This window comes from Lonchura striata, chromosome 9, assembly GCF_050655825.1.
Source record: "Lonchura striata isolate lonStrDom1 chromosome 9, ASM5065582v1, whole genome shotgun sequence".
NCBI lineage: Eukaryota > Metazoa > Chordata > Aves > Passeriformes > Estrildidae > Lonchura > Lonchura striata.
This window is the reverse complement of record NC_140711.1, coordinates 9,881,014-9,898,639: the sequence shown is the minus strand read 5'-3', so window position 1 is coordinate 9,898,639 and position 17,626 is coordinate 9,881,014. Positions and strand designations below refer to the sequence as shown.

Genomic DNA, 17,626 nt, shown 5'->3' with positions numbered 1-17,626 from the left:
GTAGCTCAAATCTCATTCTAAACATAAACCATGACCTCTGTCTCTCAGAAATTCTGTAACAACTGCCTTTTCCTTCAAGAAAGCCATTATTCAGGAGAAGCCAGATTTGGTGGGAGCCCAGGTGCACAGCAGGCAGCCCGAGCACAGCGCGCTCCCTGAGCACTGCTGGTGGGCGGCTCTCAGCCCGCACCGGGAAACTGAGCAAAGCCGAGGCGAAGGGCTGCGGGTTTCATCGGCACCAGTCACTGACACTCGCTGTGAGAACCCCGGGTTTGCTCTGGGGTCTCGAGTGGTGGTAAAGTCTCTCCTCCAACCCGTGCTCCCAAAGAAAAGCTCCGCAGGCTCTTGTTGTTCGGTCTCAAGGCAGTTTATTGTCAGTTATCTAACAGATTATTTTCTCGGGCTGCGGCTGTTTGATCAGCAGCCCAGGCAGAGACGCACACACTCCTGACACCCTGACTGTCTGCTGTCTTCTTCTTCTCCCTCCCTGCCCAGGGCTGCTGCTATCTTTTATAAGATACATTACGTATAACATGTTTACAATTATTCCCCAATACCTACTACCTATATTACCAAGTGCTTTTCTACTCGAAACCAATCTGTGAGTGTCAACATCACCAAGAACATGGGGGTAAGGAAGAATAAAGAGGAAGGACAGGATCAGTCCACTTTCCTCCATCTTAGAACTTCTGACCCCCATGTACAAAGTAAAACCCCCCCTGTACATGTGCTAAAACCCCCCTGTACACTACTAAAAAATTTTCCCCTCTACTTTGTAGCTACATTTACTATACTATCTAACCATTTGTGACTGCTTGTTCCACCTTCAAAGTTGGTAATTCATTCCATGGTTCAAACTCGAAAACACAGCTGATTCCAGCTGCCTGCCGGGGTCTAGAATGCCTCTGACCAAGGCCTGGAACCTCCAAAAATTTCTGAGAGACATTTTGAGTTCCCACAACTCAGCAGTGCTGCGGAGCTGTGGTTATCTTGCCGTGCCAGAGAGCTCTTCCAAATGCCCTCTGTACCTCATGTTTTCCGTGGTTCTTCCTCCTGTTCAGAGCAGAGGATGGGTCTGAGAGCCAGGCACCTCTCTGCCCTGCCCCTTGACAGCTTCTCCTTTGTGGCACCTTACATGCATCAAACTTCCTGCCTCATGCCTAAAGCTGTAGCTTTATGCCTTCCAAATGTTTATCCCTGCATTATGGCAGCATGAGTCACTGCTGTCAAACACTTGTTTGGAATGCAAAAGACGTAGGGCTCTTTTCTTTTGTCTAAAATCTGTTTGCAGTATGGAGCTGGGAGCTGCCAGGGCAGGTCAGCCTGGCCATCAGGGGTGTTTGATTCCTGCAGAGACTCAGACAACAAAAAGCATCCTGTGAAGGGCAACAGAGGCTTTTGCTGGGAGCTGCTGATCTCTTAGATTATGTTTTTTCAGGCAATTTATGAGTTTCATCAAAAAGTCTGTTCAGGAGTGAACAGTCCAGAGAAAGAAGGGTGGGAGTGGAAAATGAGCAAATAAATGGATTGAGATTTGTGCAGCCAGTTCATAGGTTTATCTTTAGTTCATACATTTATTTTGTTTGCATGCATGAACTTTGCATAAGTAATGCCTTTTAAACAGCTAAAAGATATATGCTCAGTCAATTCATTCAACTATGAACAGCTTTGCAATTTTCTACTTTTCATTCTGTGCCACCCACATTACAGATGTCATCCTAAAAAACATAAATAGCTCTTGGGTTTTTCTGCTTTATTTCTACTATTTACATGACAAGCCTTAATGTCATTGATCCTATTTTAAAGACAGCAAAAAATCCCACATCCATATGTCAATGCTTTAACATTGATTGACTGGCAGTAAACCAAGAGGGATACATATGTACATTTTTTAAAGTATAGTAGATAGAAACAACCATTAGGAGGTCTGACAGCATTTATCTTGGTTCATTAAAAATAAGACAAGTTATCCACTTCAAATAGTGGAAGCTGTGACAATAACTGTACAGGGCAGTGGGTAAATAATAACCTGTGAATTAGCCCTGATTGTAGAAGCTACTACTCAGCTGCTGATGAAGCAGGGGCCCTGCTATCTTACATGTGGATAAATGAAGCTGACTGTTTTTTTCAGGTGTGACCAGTGTGTTTCCAGAGCCTGAGCCTGTTCTGCCCTTCCTTTCTGAAGCAGTTTGCAAACCATTAAAAATGTGATCATCTTTGGACCAGTGGAAGGAAGAAAGGAAAAGGAGCCCATATGGAAGACAGAAATACAGGGCTAAGCTTCATTTAGAGACCTCCTTATGGAGACATCACTGACTTTGGGGCAGGCAGACAGAGCAGGGCCTTGCCTGGGCAGCTCCCTCCTCCCCTTCCAGAATAGGATCATAAATGATCCTTCATCTCTAGTGATTTATCATAGGAGAGATTTTACACTATACCTCATTCCAGACCAAACATTTTGCTGTTGAAATGTATTTAAATATCACTAAATGGCTGGCTGCGGGGGAGGGAGGTTGAACTTTTTTTTTGCAGGAGAGAAATATGGCCATACTTCATTATTGGTCTTTAACTCTGTCAACTGCATGGAGGGTTATTTTAATATAATTTTTAACTATCTTAGTAAAATATTTCCTCTGCATCAAGCTTCTGAACGTCAGATGTCATGTGAGAGGTGTTCAATCACACCTGAGAGAAGCTGCTGCACTCTCTGACTGGAGGGAGGATGTCAGGGCAGCATTTACTGTGGCTCTTGCACACACACTGGGCAAGCCAACTTGAGACTTGAGAATTCCAGTGATTGTTTTAGAGAAGAATCCATGCCCACCCCATTATCTCTCTGATTATTTGTGCTCTTTTAGGGAATATGCAGTTTTGAAAAGCAGTAGCAGCACATAGAACTTTTAACTGTGATTGTTGACTATCCACCACGGATCATCCATCTGGCTAGAAGCTTTCCTGGCAATGGCTGAAGAGAAAATCAGGATTTAACTCCCTTCCTTAGTGATTATGAGGTCTCTTGCAGTGCAAGAGTTGAGAGAAGTTGCATTCCTTGAGCTTTCTTGCATTAGCATCTACAAATCCAAACCACAACTCTTAAATCAATGTTCAAGCTTCCTGCAGAATTAATACAGAAACTTGGGATAAACTTCTAAAATCTTATTTGAAGCCTTAGGCAGTCAAAAAGACAAGATAACATAAATAAATAAACCAAAATATTGATCTAAATACATTGGGTAAAAATGTTTCTCTGAGATTAGGGGATAAGGTTTTTGAAGGCAGAAGTGTTTACATAGACTTGAAGTTGTCCTAAGAAAAATTTTCTCAAATATAGTATTTTTCTCTCTACACAAAACCCCCAATCAGTATAGATCACATCTCCTAAAATGAGATATATGTTGATTTCTAGCAGGGAGAACGAATTGCCTCTTCTGTTGTTGATAAAATCATCCAAAGGTCTCTTTTGAAGTCCCTGCCAAACTAAGCTTGTTTTTTACTGATTTTATAATCTGCATATGAAAGACTTGATCTGGAATGGAACCTCAGCCTGGATCCTGATTACATTCCCTCAGGTCTAAAAAGAAAACTTGTGCATGCAGGGCCTGATTCTATACTGGCTAAGGAAGGTGCAACTAAAATAACTGCAACGAATCCAGTGGAATTCTTCCAAACTGGCATTTACTACTGGGTCTACAAATTTAATCCATATTTTTGTGGGGAAAACAATTGTGAATAAGAAATGGCGATTTAATCAATTTTAAGTTATTTTTACTCATAAAACTCAGGAACCATGCACTCTTCAATTAATGTAATTCAGACTTTAAATTGGGATGAAGGAATTTTGATTGACTCAGCTAGGACCGCATTTTTAGCTAATTGAAGAGTTTGCTCTCCAAAGGTTACATCCTGACTTCTCACCCCCATCAGAAAGACATCCCAGTTGTTCGTTGGTTTTGTTACAAAATATTTAATATCTAATCAACCCATTAGAATCAAGCTTCTCAACTTCCTTACCAATGCTATGAAAACGAGTGGGCCAGCAGCAGGGACAATAGAGCAGGAGCAAGCCAAGTAACAAATCAGATATTCCTCTCCTCCTAGAGTTACGGTCACCCCTGGCAGGGCGAGCTCAGGAGCTGGCAGCACCCCTTGGCAGTCTCCATCCCCTGTAAGGCTGGACATCTCTCCACTGTGCCTGAGCCACTTGGCTGGTTCAGCAGAGCCCATTAGCCTGCTCTGCATCCCCTCGGAGCCACTCTGCCACGGGCTGTGCAGCCCTGCTCTCTCGGGTTTCCTTCATGCACAGGATCTTCCCAGTCCCTGCTCCTTCTGCTCTTGCCTGGACAATTCCTTCCTCGAGGGAAGGCACCAAAGTGCACCCAGTGCTCAGTGCGTGGTTGATACAGCAACAAAACAATGTTTTCTGTTGCAATCTAGAATTGTTCCCAATTTACTCCTAACACTTGGTTTTTGCTTTTCTGACTAGTACCTCTTTTAAAAGCAGACACTGGGCTTCTCCAAGGTTGCTAAAACCCAGGTAGGTTTTAGGCTCACGTCAACTGATGTTTAAATTTGCTATTTCTTGTGAGAAGATGTTAAAGTTTATTTAAAAAAAACACAAACAGTCCCCAAAAAAACAACTTCCATGTGTTAACTTCAGCCCAAAACAAACTTATTATAATTTTAATATCTGCATATATGCAATAGCATGAATGCAAAAAAAATTCCCAAATTCTTTGTCTGTTTCTCATTCTGAATTGATTCAAGGACATATACATGATATTGTGGTCTGAGCAATTGTAGTTGTTTCCAAGCTGTCTTAAAAAAAATGTCCCTATCATTATCAAGGACAAAAACTTGGCATCTTTGAAGCTGATGACAAAAATTCTTAACCAGCTTCACTGGCTCAGGATTTCACTCCAGTGATAACCATCCCTATTTTAAATCAAGGTTACCAATGATATACTGAAATAAAATCAGTAACTGGAATGTGTACTGTGTCTTCTAAGCAGAGTTCCCAAAGGACTAAGTAATCTATTACAGTGATTCCACAGACTATGTCATTGCAATGCAAGGACAATTTGGGCAGCAAAAAGCAACTGCCCGGGAGCTAATAACCATGCTGGCATTCAATAATTACCCTAATCACAATTAATAATAATTATTAATCTTGTTTTTATAAATTTTCCTACCCAGCTGCTTTACTGTGGCCAACATAACCATAATTCTGAGCCCCAAGGTGCTACTGAGACACAGTAGTTCTGCATCTAAAAATGCCCTGCTCTGCAGATAACCCTCTCCTTGCAGAAGCTGCTGCTCCAAGCAGGCCCAAACAGGCTCTGCCAGCCCCACACTGACACCTAATTCAGCACCCACTGTTGGATTAAATTTTCATTATTATTCTGAAGTGCAGAAAATACAGTGCTGGCTAAAACAGAAGACTTCTCTGAGGCTTTCCCTCTTTTTCTCTTTTTAGCTTGTTCCTTTCTGGAAAAAAAAAAAAAAAAAAAAAAAAAAAAAAAAAAAAAGTAAAACAAACACAACAGTTAAATCCAAGAATGGAATTTCTGGATTCTTGATTCAGTTATATCATCACCACATGGTTTGAAAAAGTGCCATCAGTTTAGGAGAAGGTAAATTTTATACAAATACATTTGTTTCAAAAGCTGCAGCCAATCTGGATAAATAAAATAAAATCCCTGCAAACACCCAGGGAAGATGTGCCCTAACACAGGAGCTGCTCTAAGGAGCCATTAATAATGTGCCACACCACAAGAGATGGGGACTCCTTTGGTGTGTGCCACTGCTCTGCAGTCCAAGGGACAAGGGGTGCACAGCTCTGGAGCCCAAACCATCCAACCCAGTAATCCTGTGGGCTGGATCAAACCCACGTGTGCCCAGGGAACACCAGAGCCACCCCTGCCCAAACTGCAGAGCCAGCCCAAACCTGCCATCACTCAAACATTTCTGAGTTGGGTTTCCTATGGATAACACATCTGTGAGGATCTCTTTGTGCTGTTCAAGCTTAGCTGTTGGGGCAGGAGATGCACCTACTGGAAATGCCTCCACAATTTCACATGGCTTCTCATCATTTCCTGACAAAAGCTTCTAATGCAGTTACCTATTTGGGATGTGCTGCAAACACATTATGGAAAAGACATGGATGGGAACAAGAAGAAATGATTCCCATCAGAAATTATGCATCACCCCCAGATTTAAGCCCTCATCCTTTTATTGCCAGTAAAACTGTTGTACAATTTGGCATCAGACTGATGCCAATGAGAGTGTGTCTGTGCTTGGGGCTGCAGGTCAACACTGCGTGAGGAGGAGAAGCTTAGAGCTTAACCCAGGAGAAAAGAGAAAGCAGGGACCTCACAAGCAGAGGTGAGTGGTCAGCAAAGGTCTGTCCTTCAGACATTTCTCATTTTCTGAGGCAATTGAAATAGGACAGCATTTAGCAGATACAACAGAAGAAAAGTTTTTCTGGGGGGAGAGTGGTGTCAAACATTGTATTCCTGCATCTTCTTCTGCATCTTTCCTATTATATACATTAAGAGATTAACATATTTTTATATGGCTGTGACTGATGCAGAACTGCTCATAACTGTAATCCATTTTCTCTTATTCAGCACCCTGAAATTGCCTGCAAATATTATTGAAAATGAACATTCCTTTCAGTACTGAATGCATCAGACCAACATGCAATAGCTTTTACAGAAGTTCCAATACAGAAAAGGTAAAAAAGCACTTTAATTATAAATTATTCAGAAATACTTTATATGAAATAAAATGTCAACATGAAGAAAGCACAAGATGATACAGCATCCTATTATGCAATGATAGGGCATAAAAATAATCTTTTGCCATCCATCAAAATTGAAAAACACCTATTGTATAAGAACACAGACTTTCTGGGGAATTAAACTAGCTTAACATGACATTACTGCTGCAGGGGTGTATGTCAATATGTCCCTTATGAAAAACAGGAGGATTCTTCTATAAGGTTTTGGGCTTGACTCACTGATGTGTTAATTTATACTGTTACAACTCTTCTTAGACCAAGTCCCGCACCAGCATGAAACTGGCACACTGCACAAGATAAATCAGGCCCAATATAATATTTACCACACTAAAAATCAATTCTTACCAGCTGCAGAATGATTAAGTGGAAAAATGTGTCTTTTGTAAGGGTTGTTTTCCACTTTTTCTCTGAATTTCTAACACAACTTCTGCTGAATAACATCCAACATCTTCTGTAGTGTTTCAGACACAAGTCTGAATCAGAATCAGCTCAGCTACATTTTGGGGTTTTCTTACAATAATATATGTTTCCCACTAAAAAACAGTCCCTACAATCTGACAATCAAAAACAAATCATTCATTGTCATTAAAGTGACTAAAAGAGAGAATACCTCTGGATTCCTGGAAATACGGTAACTTTTCCAAAAATCTGAAGAAATATTTCATTTCTTCAATCCCTGCCTAGAAAGTCTTTAAATTCAGCACAGAGGTGTTTTCACCTGGTGCAGTTCCTCTGCTTGTGAGGAATCACAGGGTCAACCACCAGCAGGATCCAGGTAAGAAGCCACCTTTAGTTCCAGGCTGGGCACCCTCCCTGTGCAAGTGACCGAGGAGCCAGGGCAGCACCACGTCACAGGGAGCAGATGTGGCACAAAGTGCCTGCCTGGGGAACCCAGAGCCCCCAGAGAGCCTCGGGGGACACTGTCCTGCAGAGATGAGGATAAGGCTGCCAGGGGCTGCCAAGCCTGGCTCTGGACCCTGCCATCCCATGACACAGCTGTGATACACACATGACAGGATGCTGGACTACGACAGAAGGGTTGGAACCATTGATGGCTTTGTTCATAGTAAGGTAAATGGACATAAATCAACCACGCTGTGGTCCCACCTCATTTCCTCTCCTGACCACACAGCCTCTGGCATTTTTCCTCTTACTGGCTGCAGACTTCATGAACCCAGGCAACAACCTGCTTCCCTGAGCTGCTTCAGAGAAAAACTCACTTAAAAAGCGTTCAGCTGGATTGTCTCCAAGAACTGACTGGCTGTGTCGTCACACGAGTTCCTGTGCTGGCAGAAGGGTGAGGACAGAACCTGCAAGTGCCACTAGAGACACAAAGAGGTGGAGTTGTGCTGTTCCAGAACAAAGCAGCATCTCACCAGGAGTGAGGCCCATGCACTTCACATGTTGTGCTATAAAATGTTCTCTAGGACTGCACACAACAGGATAACCTCGCTTGTGTGGGACCGAGTTATCCAGCACTGTGTTCACATGGGCAGTCGTGAACTAGGATGTTTCTAGGATGTGACTACTCACCAATTTTCCTCATTCTTTGTTTTAGCAGAGAAAAGAGTAAACTTAATCCTAATTTTGCATTTACCTGTTTTTAATGATTATTATTTTTTCAGTTATGCTCAACTTCCCCATCCATTCTGTGTAGTTTTCATGCCTGAGTTACAGGAAGCTTTTCCAGTGCTGACTTTCATAGACTTATTAGATGGAGTTTCAGTTGACCTCAAGGCAGATATATATCAGATAAGAAAACTCAGAACACAAAAGGCAGGGGCATAGCAGTCTGAACCAGAAATGCAGCTGATGTATCTGGACCTTATTAAAGCATTTGATACAGTGCCTCAAAAAAATGTACTTGAAATATTAATTTGTATTTGTGTGGATCTGAGGACTTTCATGTGTTTTGAAAATTGTTGGAGGTTGTAAAGTTATGAAAGTGGCAGTAATATTAAAGAAAAGGGCAGTACTTGGGATAATCTGACATCTTTTAACAGTGAACTCATTAAATAGGAAGATGGTGCTAACTGGGAAAGAGTAGCAAGTGAAAAAACCAAACCAAATCAAACCAAAATAAAAACCTACACAAAAGAAACAAAACCAAAATAAACTACCATAAACATACATTTTAGAATATAAAAATATCTGAGTAAATACAATGAGATTTCATTTTAAAAAAGGAAGTTACCAGAGTTAGTTGGAAAAGTCCAAATTCATCAGACAGATTAGCTCTGAAATTGCAAACTGGTATGGGCCTTTAAAAAAGGGTAATTTTTGACTCCGCAGGCCGAGTAGCTGTGCAGTATGGACAGTGACAGCAAAAGTCATCTTCTTTCTTTTTTTTTAGAGATACAACCAACATTTTTAAAGGATTTTAAAATGTCTCTTAGGATAAATTATAAAAACAATGTCTCCCTGAACAGGGAACATTCCTACTTTTTGCTGTTTGACTTTAGGCCATGATTTCAGTTTATGCTAAGCTAAGATGTGCTCCTTCTTTTGCTAGGACAATCATCAGATCTGTCATCACAGTTTACAAACATGCTACTTTTTATCCTTCCAACAAGTCAGCCTTTCTAAACAATGGTCCCCTTGCTTTATTTGGCTCTTCAAGAATGCTCAGAGCTCAAGAACAAAGCCCTAGCGAAGACAGCACTGAGAAGGAGAGAGCTTCCCTCAGCATTTGCCTTGAAGCACGCCTGATCCAGCCTGTCCCATGGCAGAGGAGAGCAGAAGGTGTACAAGATGACCCAGCTCTCAGGCTAGAGCTGCTATGCCCAAGCTGCAGCTTTAGCAAGACAGCAAGGCAATGCAGTGTACCTGAAACATGGGCCTTACTTGCCTAGAGCAATCCTCAGAACTGCAGAGAGAAATAATCACATTATGGCCTCGGCTACACCTGAAGACAAAAGAGTTTCTCAGTGCAGACTTTGATGTAGTGAAATCTGTCAGGTTGTTTAACATTCCCAGCTATGGACATCTCACTGTTTGGATGGTTTTTCATTAAACTGGGGGAAAGCTCTCAATCGTATAGCGATGTCAGGATGCAAATAACAACATCAGCAGCTCTTTCGGCCTCCAGCTTCTGGAAAAAAAATACCTCTTATTTTTCAGTGTGCATAAAGAACGAGAATCACAGTGCACAAAATGTTCTTTCCGAAAAGCAGTAAAATATCAGTTATCCTGTGAGCCGCGGTGTATGCAAGAGATGCCACCCTGCCTTCCCATATTAACCCTTCATCTGCCGTGTTCGTTCCTGACGAGTGTCATGTCATTGTAACTGCAGGTCCCAAAGCACACTGACAGTGGGGAATCCTCGTCAACTGTTAAAATCAACAGAACGCTTTAGAAAAATACACTCCAGGATGAAAAGGCTGCCTGGCGCCCAGGCGTGTTCCCCGCAGCGCTGCAGGGCGGAGGGACTGCGGGAGAGCACCGAGCCCCGCCGGGTCGTGCCGCGGGGGCGGCTCCCGCCGGCGAGCCGGCAGCGAGCCGCCGGCGACCGGCACCGCCGCGCCAGCGGCCCCGCGCCGCACGGCCGCGCTCTGATGTGCCGTGCCGAGCCGTGCCGAGCCGAGCCGTGCCTTGCGGTGCGGTACCGTGCCGCGCCGTGCCCCACCGCACCGCACGCCAGGCGGGCAGGAGAGAGGCACCGCAGCCGCCGCCGCGCACCGGCGGCCGCTCCCGGGGGCGGGCGGCGCCGATCCCGCCCCCCGCCCGCGGCAGCCGCCAGCAGCCCCCGGCAGCCGCCAGCGCGGCGGGCGGCGCAGGCAGGCGGCCGGCGGCCCTCCTCCATCCCCCGCCCTCCGCGCCCGGCCCCGCCGCAGCCCGCGGGCGCGGCCAGGAGGCGGCGGGGTCGCGGCTGGCCCGGCTCCCGCCCGCCTGCCAGGCGCGGGGCGGCCCGGCACTCCCCGCCTTTCCGCGGCTCTCCGTCCCCCTCCGGCGAGATGTTATGGCCGAGCCGGCGCAGACGGGCGGCGTAGGGCAGGGCGGGCGGCGGGAGGATGAGGCGGCGGCGGTGGCGGCGCCGCCGCCGGCGGCCGCCGCCCCCAGCTCGGAGGACTACGAGTGCAAGATCTGCTACAACTACTTCGACCTGGAGCGGCGGGCGCCCAAGCTGCTGGAGTGCCTGCACACCTTCTGCCAGGAGTGCCTGAGCCAGCTGCACCTGCGCGCCGCGCAGCATCCCCCCGCCGCCGGCGCCGAGCCGGGCCCGGGGCGCTCGCCCGGCGCCTCCCTGGCCTGCCCGCTCTGCCGCCACCGCACGGCGCTGCCCGACCACCGCGTCCACGGCCTCCCGGTCAACACCAAGCTGGCCGCCGCCTGCCCGCCGCAGCTGCGGGCCCGCGACCCGGTGCCGCAGGACCGCCTGCCGCCGCTGCCGCCGCGCCGCCCGCCCCGCGCCCGGGAGGCGGCGGCCGCCCTCGCCCCGCCGCCCCCCGCCCCCGCCGGGCCGCGCTCCTCGGGCGGCGGCTACGAGAGCTGCCAGAGCTGCAAGCGGGCGGCGCTGAGCGCCGGCTGCGTGTGCGTCGTCGTCTCCTTCCTCTCCATGGTGGTGCTGCTCTTCACCGGCCTCATCTTCGTCAACCAGTACGGCGGGGACGCCGCGCCCGGCGCCGCGGCGTCGCCGTCGCCGGTAGGGCCCATCTGCCTGTCGGTCGCCAGCATCCTCGCCCTCTTCTCCGTCGTCGTCACATGGCTCATCTGCTGGCTCAAGTACCGGCCCGAGGCGGCCACCGGCGGGGCCGCGGCCAACGGCTCGGCGCGGGGCCGGGCCGCCCGCAGGAGCGACACGTAGCCGCGGCGGAGCGCGGCCGGGCCGGGCGGGGCGGGCTGAGCGCGGCCGGGCCCGGCGGAGCGGGGACGGAGCGGCCGCCGAGCCGGGAGCGCCGGCCGGGGTGAGCCCCGAGCGGCCGCGGGGCGCTCGGGCGGGGCGGGCTGACAGGTGCCGGCCCTGCCGCGGCCGCACGCCCGGCCCGGGGTCACGCCGGGCCCTGCGGCGCTGGCACTGCCCCGGGCGGTGGGGATGGGCGGCGGGGTGACCCGGCGATGGGTACGGAAGGTCCGGCCGCTCGGGAGGGAGGGCAGGGCGCGCCTTGGCGGCAGAGATGGCTGGAACGGCCTCCCTGGGGAGCCGCAGCCTGGGATGTGCGCGGTGCCCGCCTCTGCCGGAGCGCATCCCCGGGTGCGGAGCTCCTGATGCAGAAGGACACAATCGCGATTAAAGAAAACTGGCTTACTGTTGCCCCCACCTGGAAGATAATTGGAGAGGTTCGCTGTGGTTAGGAGCAGAACAGGAACACGATGTTAAATGCGCTTTGTATTTTCCCTTTTATGACGTTAAGAAGTTAACATATAGAAGAAGCTGTAACAGAAGTGTATTATCTTAAAAGAGACTGAGCCAAAGTTTCCTACAGTGTACTGAGTATGGTTTCATTATAATTTTATTAGAAGGCCGTTGAGCCCTCTGATGGTTGCTTAAAATAAGCTGTATTATTTAATTCTTTGAAATTCTAATTTAATGTGGGAGACTGAAACACTACATTGAACACTTAAAACAATTGATGGAAGATTATTTAATTAATGGAGCTCTGAAACAGAGCTAAGAGCCTCCTGTCATAGGGATTAATATTTCACTGGCCACTGTTTCCAATATTTATGCGATGAGAGAAGCCCACATTAAAGTATGGACTTTCAGCATCACTGTAAAAGTGGAACGCAGTAATGTAATTTGTGATTGAAATTTCGTTTGAGGTAGCTGTAATAAGACAATGGGTTTCCCTCTTGATAAGTTTATCTTCTGTGTTGGGAGTTTCTGTAAGGGACAGTAGAAAATAGTTTTGTTCTGTGAGGTTGGAACATCAAAGATGTCTTTAAAATGTGACAAGATGTTCATAATATGAAATGGAAAAACATTGCCATACAGCTGGTTTTGTAGTATATTAAGGAGAGCACTCTATATAGATACTGTTCTATGTTGCAGGATTATTCATTTGGTGCCTGAATTTTTTAAACTTAATTAGTTGTTATAATCTATTCTATTGGGAATAAGATAATGCTGCTTATTCCACGTTTCTACACAGTACTGTAATGGAATGAGGTAATTATTTTCGTGCTTAACAATTCAAGAATTTTAAAAGTGATCTTTTAGTATGTGTATTTTGCAAGCTGTCTGCATGATATTCTGACAAGTATCCTCTTAATAGACCTTTACTTGACCACTTCTGTTCATCACAAGTGCAAAGAAATTGACTCTGTAGAAATGTAAAGACAGCAGGTGAAGATGTGTGATGTGTTTCATGACTGCACAAGTGATGTGTGCTGTGCAATGTCTTGATTATCACAAATGTGTGACAAACAACCCCCTGACACACAAGAAACCCCACAAACCAAGCAGTATTTGTATAGACTCTGATGATGGACGCGGTTTGTGGAAACAGTAGATGATTTTTTGTGTCACTTATGTCTATTGGAAAAGATCCGCACCAGCCTTTTAAAGTTGTATATCATAGTATAAAGGCCCTGAGGAGATAAATTATTGGGATCAACTGTGGCTCTGACCGAGATTTGTGTACCTAGACCAGTGTTTTCCAACTTGGAGTTGCTCGTTAGCTGTCTAAAAGGTTATGCCTCCTAAAATCAGGCCTGACCGTTAGCCCCTGTTGACTTCAGCAGTAGTTGTAGATGTTCTGCACCAAAGAAAATCACAAGACTTTTATTTAAGCATCTAAATGAGAATTTGGGTGCTTGACTTCAGGTACAAATATTTGAAAATTTGGGCCTTAACCTCTCTGTTCTTCAGTTAATGCATCTGTAAAGTTTGATAATAGCATTGACCTACCTCACAGGCAAGATGTGAGGCTTTATTTATTAATGTTTTTAAGCAATTGGAGATCCTTGAAGAGGAGGTGCTATAGAAGTGAAAGTATTATTGTAAATGATACTGTAGTAGGAATAAATATATGTAAATTAATGGACATAAACAGCAGCAATGTTTTCTAAGAAAAATAAATATATAAAATATGTACATGTGTACATCATATGCACCAATATATGATTTCCTGTGTTGTGCTTCTCCTGCAAATGCAGTGTGTGTGTCTGCAGTTGTGGTCAGGCAGGTAAGCTCCAGTACCCACCCTGCAGTTCAGGTGAGCCCAGCCAGCCGTCGCCGCTCCGGCTGTGCCTCGTGGACATCCAGAGGTGGCTCTGAGTGCTCGTGGAGCTCAGCTGGAGCTCCCTGCACAGTTCTTTTCTTTACTCTGCCCCAGTCCAGCAGGTTTTGGCTGCAGGGAGCTGCTGAGGTGTGCCAGGGGTGCTGGCAGCACTGTGGGCACAGCTGTGAGCTGCTGCCACGTGGGAATGTGTGTGGGTGCTGCAGTCCCACAGAAGCTGTTATGGAGCTGAAATACTGATTACAGTTATGACTGTATACTCCATCTTTTTCTTTACTTTCCACATCATAGTTTTATTCTTGCCTTTTCTCTGTAAACAGTATTTGCCATTTTGACTAAATCAATGGTTTCAACTGGGATCCATGGACTATAAAAGAGCTGCAAAAGGTAAGTAAGAAAAGCAAATTGATCATCAGAAACTTAAATCTTTTGTGTGAGGGTCAACTTTAAAGCATTTAGAGGTTAGCACATTACAAAAAGTTGAAGATCACAGGCCTAAACAGGATTTTCAGGCTTATTCACGTTGAATGATCATATTACATATCAGGTTCTTGCCCATATATTTAAAAATATATCAGAGGCAAATTAAAATGGAGAGACTGATCTTATGCCAAATCCTTTTCTCTGCTTACACAGATTTTGGGAAACTCCTCTGGTTTCAGGAGAGTTAGTCTGGATCCACATCACAGTACCAGTCAAAAAAATCATGCATTGTATAAATCTCTGGCTGCTGTAGAATCCCACTATTATATTTGTATTTTGTGTTCCTTTGAGTGTACAGACTGCTTGTCCAAAGCCAAAGTTTGCTCAAGTTTCAGTAAAAAAAAACTTAAGTAAAAATATAGAAAGATAAAATCTGGCTGGCTGGTGGTGTTTTACTATTGTAGGTATTTCAGTCACAACACTTGTGTGTTCTGGTTGTTTAAAACCACACAGAGATATGCAGCAGGAGTGTGCATCAGTCACACAATCCACATATCTTGCAGGAGAAGTGTCACTTTGGGGCACTCTGTGGGAAAGCAGAGAAGACAGGGTAATCCACAACACCATGGGAGAAATCATGGGAAATACAAGGTACTGCCTGGGGTTTTTTCTTGTGCTCAGCTTTTTGTTGTTTTTTTTTTGTTTTTTTTTTTTTTCTACTGTGCAGTATTCTCCTGTGGTACTCAGTCTGGGGCACAAGGAATGGAAACACCAAGAAAAGAAACAAAGGCCTGATGCTTTCTCAGAAATTTTTTAACCTCTCCATGATCACAGTCTGGGTGAACTCTGAAAGACCCATAGTTTCCTGTTGTGCCTAAAGATCTTAACTTTTTTGTGGCAATAATCCCCAGTTCCTCTGCCTAACTGAAGTGTACTGGACTCCAAATGGGAAGATCAAATGTGAAGTTTGAGATTTGGAATAGGCTGGTGGATATCAGTCACGTTAGCCTAAGAGAAGGAAAGACAAACAGGAGGGCAGAGCCCAGATAATCAACATGCAGCCTGGGTGAGTAGTCATGTGCTGCAAACTGGGCTTCTCTGTCTCACCTGGGAGAGGTGGCTGCTTCTGCTGGAGCAAAGTTCTCACTGGACTAAACAGCAGCTGCAGGAGAAAAATCAGTATGTGCTATTTGTGGGCAGCTTCTGCCTTTGACAATATATGGGGATGCATTAGGGCAGTCACTACTACAATTTCATTAATGTTGTCCTTCTGTGTAACTTGTGCTCAAGAGTTCAACTTTTTTAAAAACAATTATGTTTTTAATATTAATCCTGTACCTTCAGTGACACGGTTATTTCTGCTCTCTCCTTTGGAAGTGTCTCTAATAAATCCTGTGGTTGCAGAGAAGAAATTATATTCCTTTTTTTACCACTCAAGCAGTAAAGAATCACACAATATTCATTTATATAATGGTGGGTATTCATCTTGGAAAGGCAGGTTTGACAAGTGAAGTGTTTGAAGTGTTTCATAAATACATGGAAGGAATATTATCTACTTGGTTGGTTAAAAGGCCTGTTTATGGATAGAACTTTCTGTTTTATCATGTATAAAGCAGGATAGCAGTTACTCTCATGTTTGTGATAACTTGAAATTTAGCACAAATCCAAATAATACAAATGTGGTTGTGCATCTCTCCAATTAGAGCAATGAACTATATTTCCTGAAGTGACTGGTAGTTTGCTTCCCATCTAGTTTTATCTGGGTTGAGACAGCATTTTGGAAGTATATTTTGAAAATCATAATTAATCATAGTACTGTGGGCTGAGAATCTCAACTGTATTACTCTGAAAAGCGAGTTTCTGTCAGCATTTATACTTAAAAGAACAGAAAATAATAAATTTCTGTTATTTTTTCCTTGCATTGTAAAAAAATATTTTTAAAATATGGTGAAGGACAAGTGTAATGGAAATATTGTTGCTTCTTACCTTAGTGCTGTTTCTTTGTAGCACAAATCATCATTCACAGGGTTTGTTTTCAAGGCTTGCATCCCAAGGTAGCTCACTGTACACTGCTCAAAGTGTAACCATTTGTATAAAATTCCTTTTATGTACAATGGCAGGGCGAGTTTCTGCACACAGTTACCACGGGCTGAGAGGTACAGGTATAATTACAGGGTTCATGTGGATTCCCTGTTTAAATCCTACCACTGAAGTGGGAGAACTCTTCCAGCTGGCTGTAGTGGTTGTGCAAACAGACAGAGCTCAGTGAGTGGGAATTGGAAGTGGGTGTGAAGTTCAGTTTCTCTGGAGGTTGCTGTGTGCATTCACACCTGGGCTCACAGCTTTGCTTAGGGCAGTGGTCTCAGTAAATCCCAAGGGAAGGGGCTGTTCAGCACCCTTGCTCATGTTCATGACTGGTACAATCCCATAACAGTGTATTCTCTGCATCACTGAGAATTTTAACAGCTGCTGGAGAAGACAATATTTAAACAGGAATGCATCCAGAGGAATGTTTTTTTAACCGTCTCTGATCCACCAGCTTAAGCATAAATAGTGCAGTTGTTATTAATATGGTGTGAGGTATGTTTATGGACACAAAATTGAGAGCCTAAAATTCACTGAAATTAAATGACTTTGTCAGAGCTCCTTGTGTGCACTTAAACCCTCCTGAGCTCAATGGCCCTTTCCCCTGGGTTATGGATGTTGTGTAACTATTCTGTGCTTGCCTGTTCTACTAGTCTGGAGGAGAAGCTTTTTTGACTGGACGTTAGTTAATTTTTTTATTATGTTATATTGCCAAAGAATCTAAAAAATAAAGAAAATATCAAGCAAAAAAGATAAGAAAAAGATAAATGTTTATATTTGCTTGTGATCATCTCTTCTCCTTTAAACCACATCAGAGGCAGCTCCCTGACAGTTGTCCCTTGGTGCAAAATCTTCACACAAACAGTACAAATGTTCCCTTCATGTTACAAATGGGTCAAGGAAACAATGGGGTTTTCATGGCAATGATTCCTAATATTTCTGAAGGGTATTTAAATTTGGTGGCTCACTTTTATTAAAGCTAGAAAATCCTGCAACTTGCCCCGCTTTCACATTTTATCCAGGTGCATGTAGAAATGGAGATAGCTGAAAGAAATACCTCAACTGTATTAACAAAATATGGTTTGTGTCATGGGGGAGTCATACTTTCATACTAGACACATTCAACTACGCTGATCTTTGA

At 44.9% G+C, this 17,626-nt stretch overlaps 1 protein-coding gene across 1 annotated transcript; it reads left to right on the top strand.

Moving 5' to 3' along the window:
* Positions 1 to 10,644: 10,644 nt before the first annotated feature.
* Positions 10,645 to 11,668, top strand: RNF228 (ring finger protein 228). The gene has a single exon (XM_077785552.2). It carries the CDS (start codon positions 10,758 to 10,760, stop codon positions 11,601 to 11,603), a length of 846 nt encoding a protein of 281 aa, XP_077641678.1. The 5' UTR covers positions 10,645 to 10,757; the 3' UTR covers positions 11,604 to 11,668.
* The last annotated feature ends 5,958 nt before the right edge of the window (positions 11,669 to 17,626 follow it).

What these genes read in the sequence shown, in the direction of transcription:
- RNF228 (XM_077785552.2), top strand. Translation starts at nt 10,758, where the DNA reads ATGGCCGAGCCGGCGCAGACGGGCGGCGTAGGGCAGGGCGGGCGGCGG.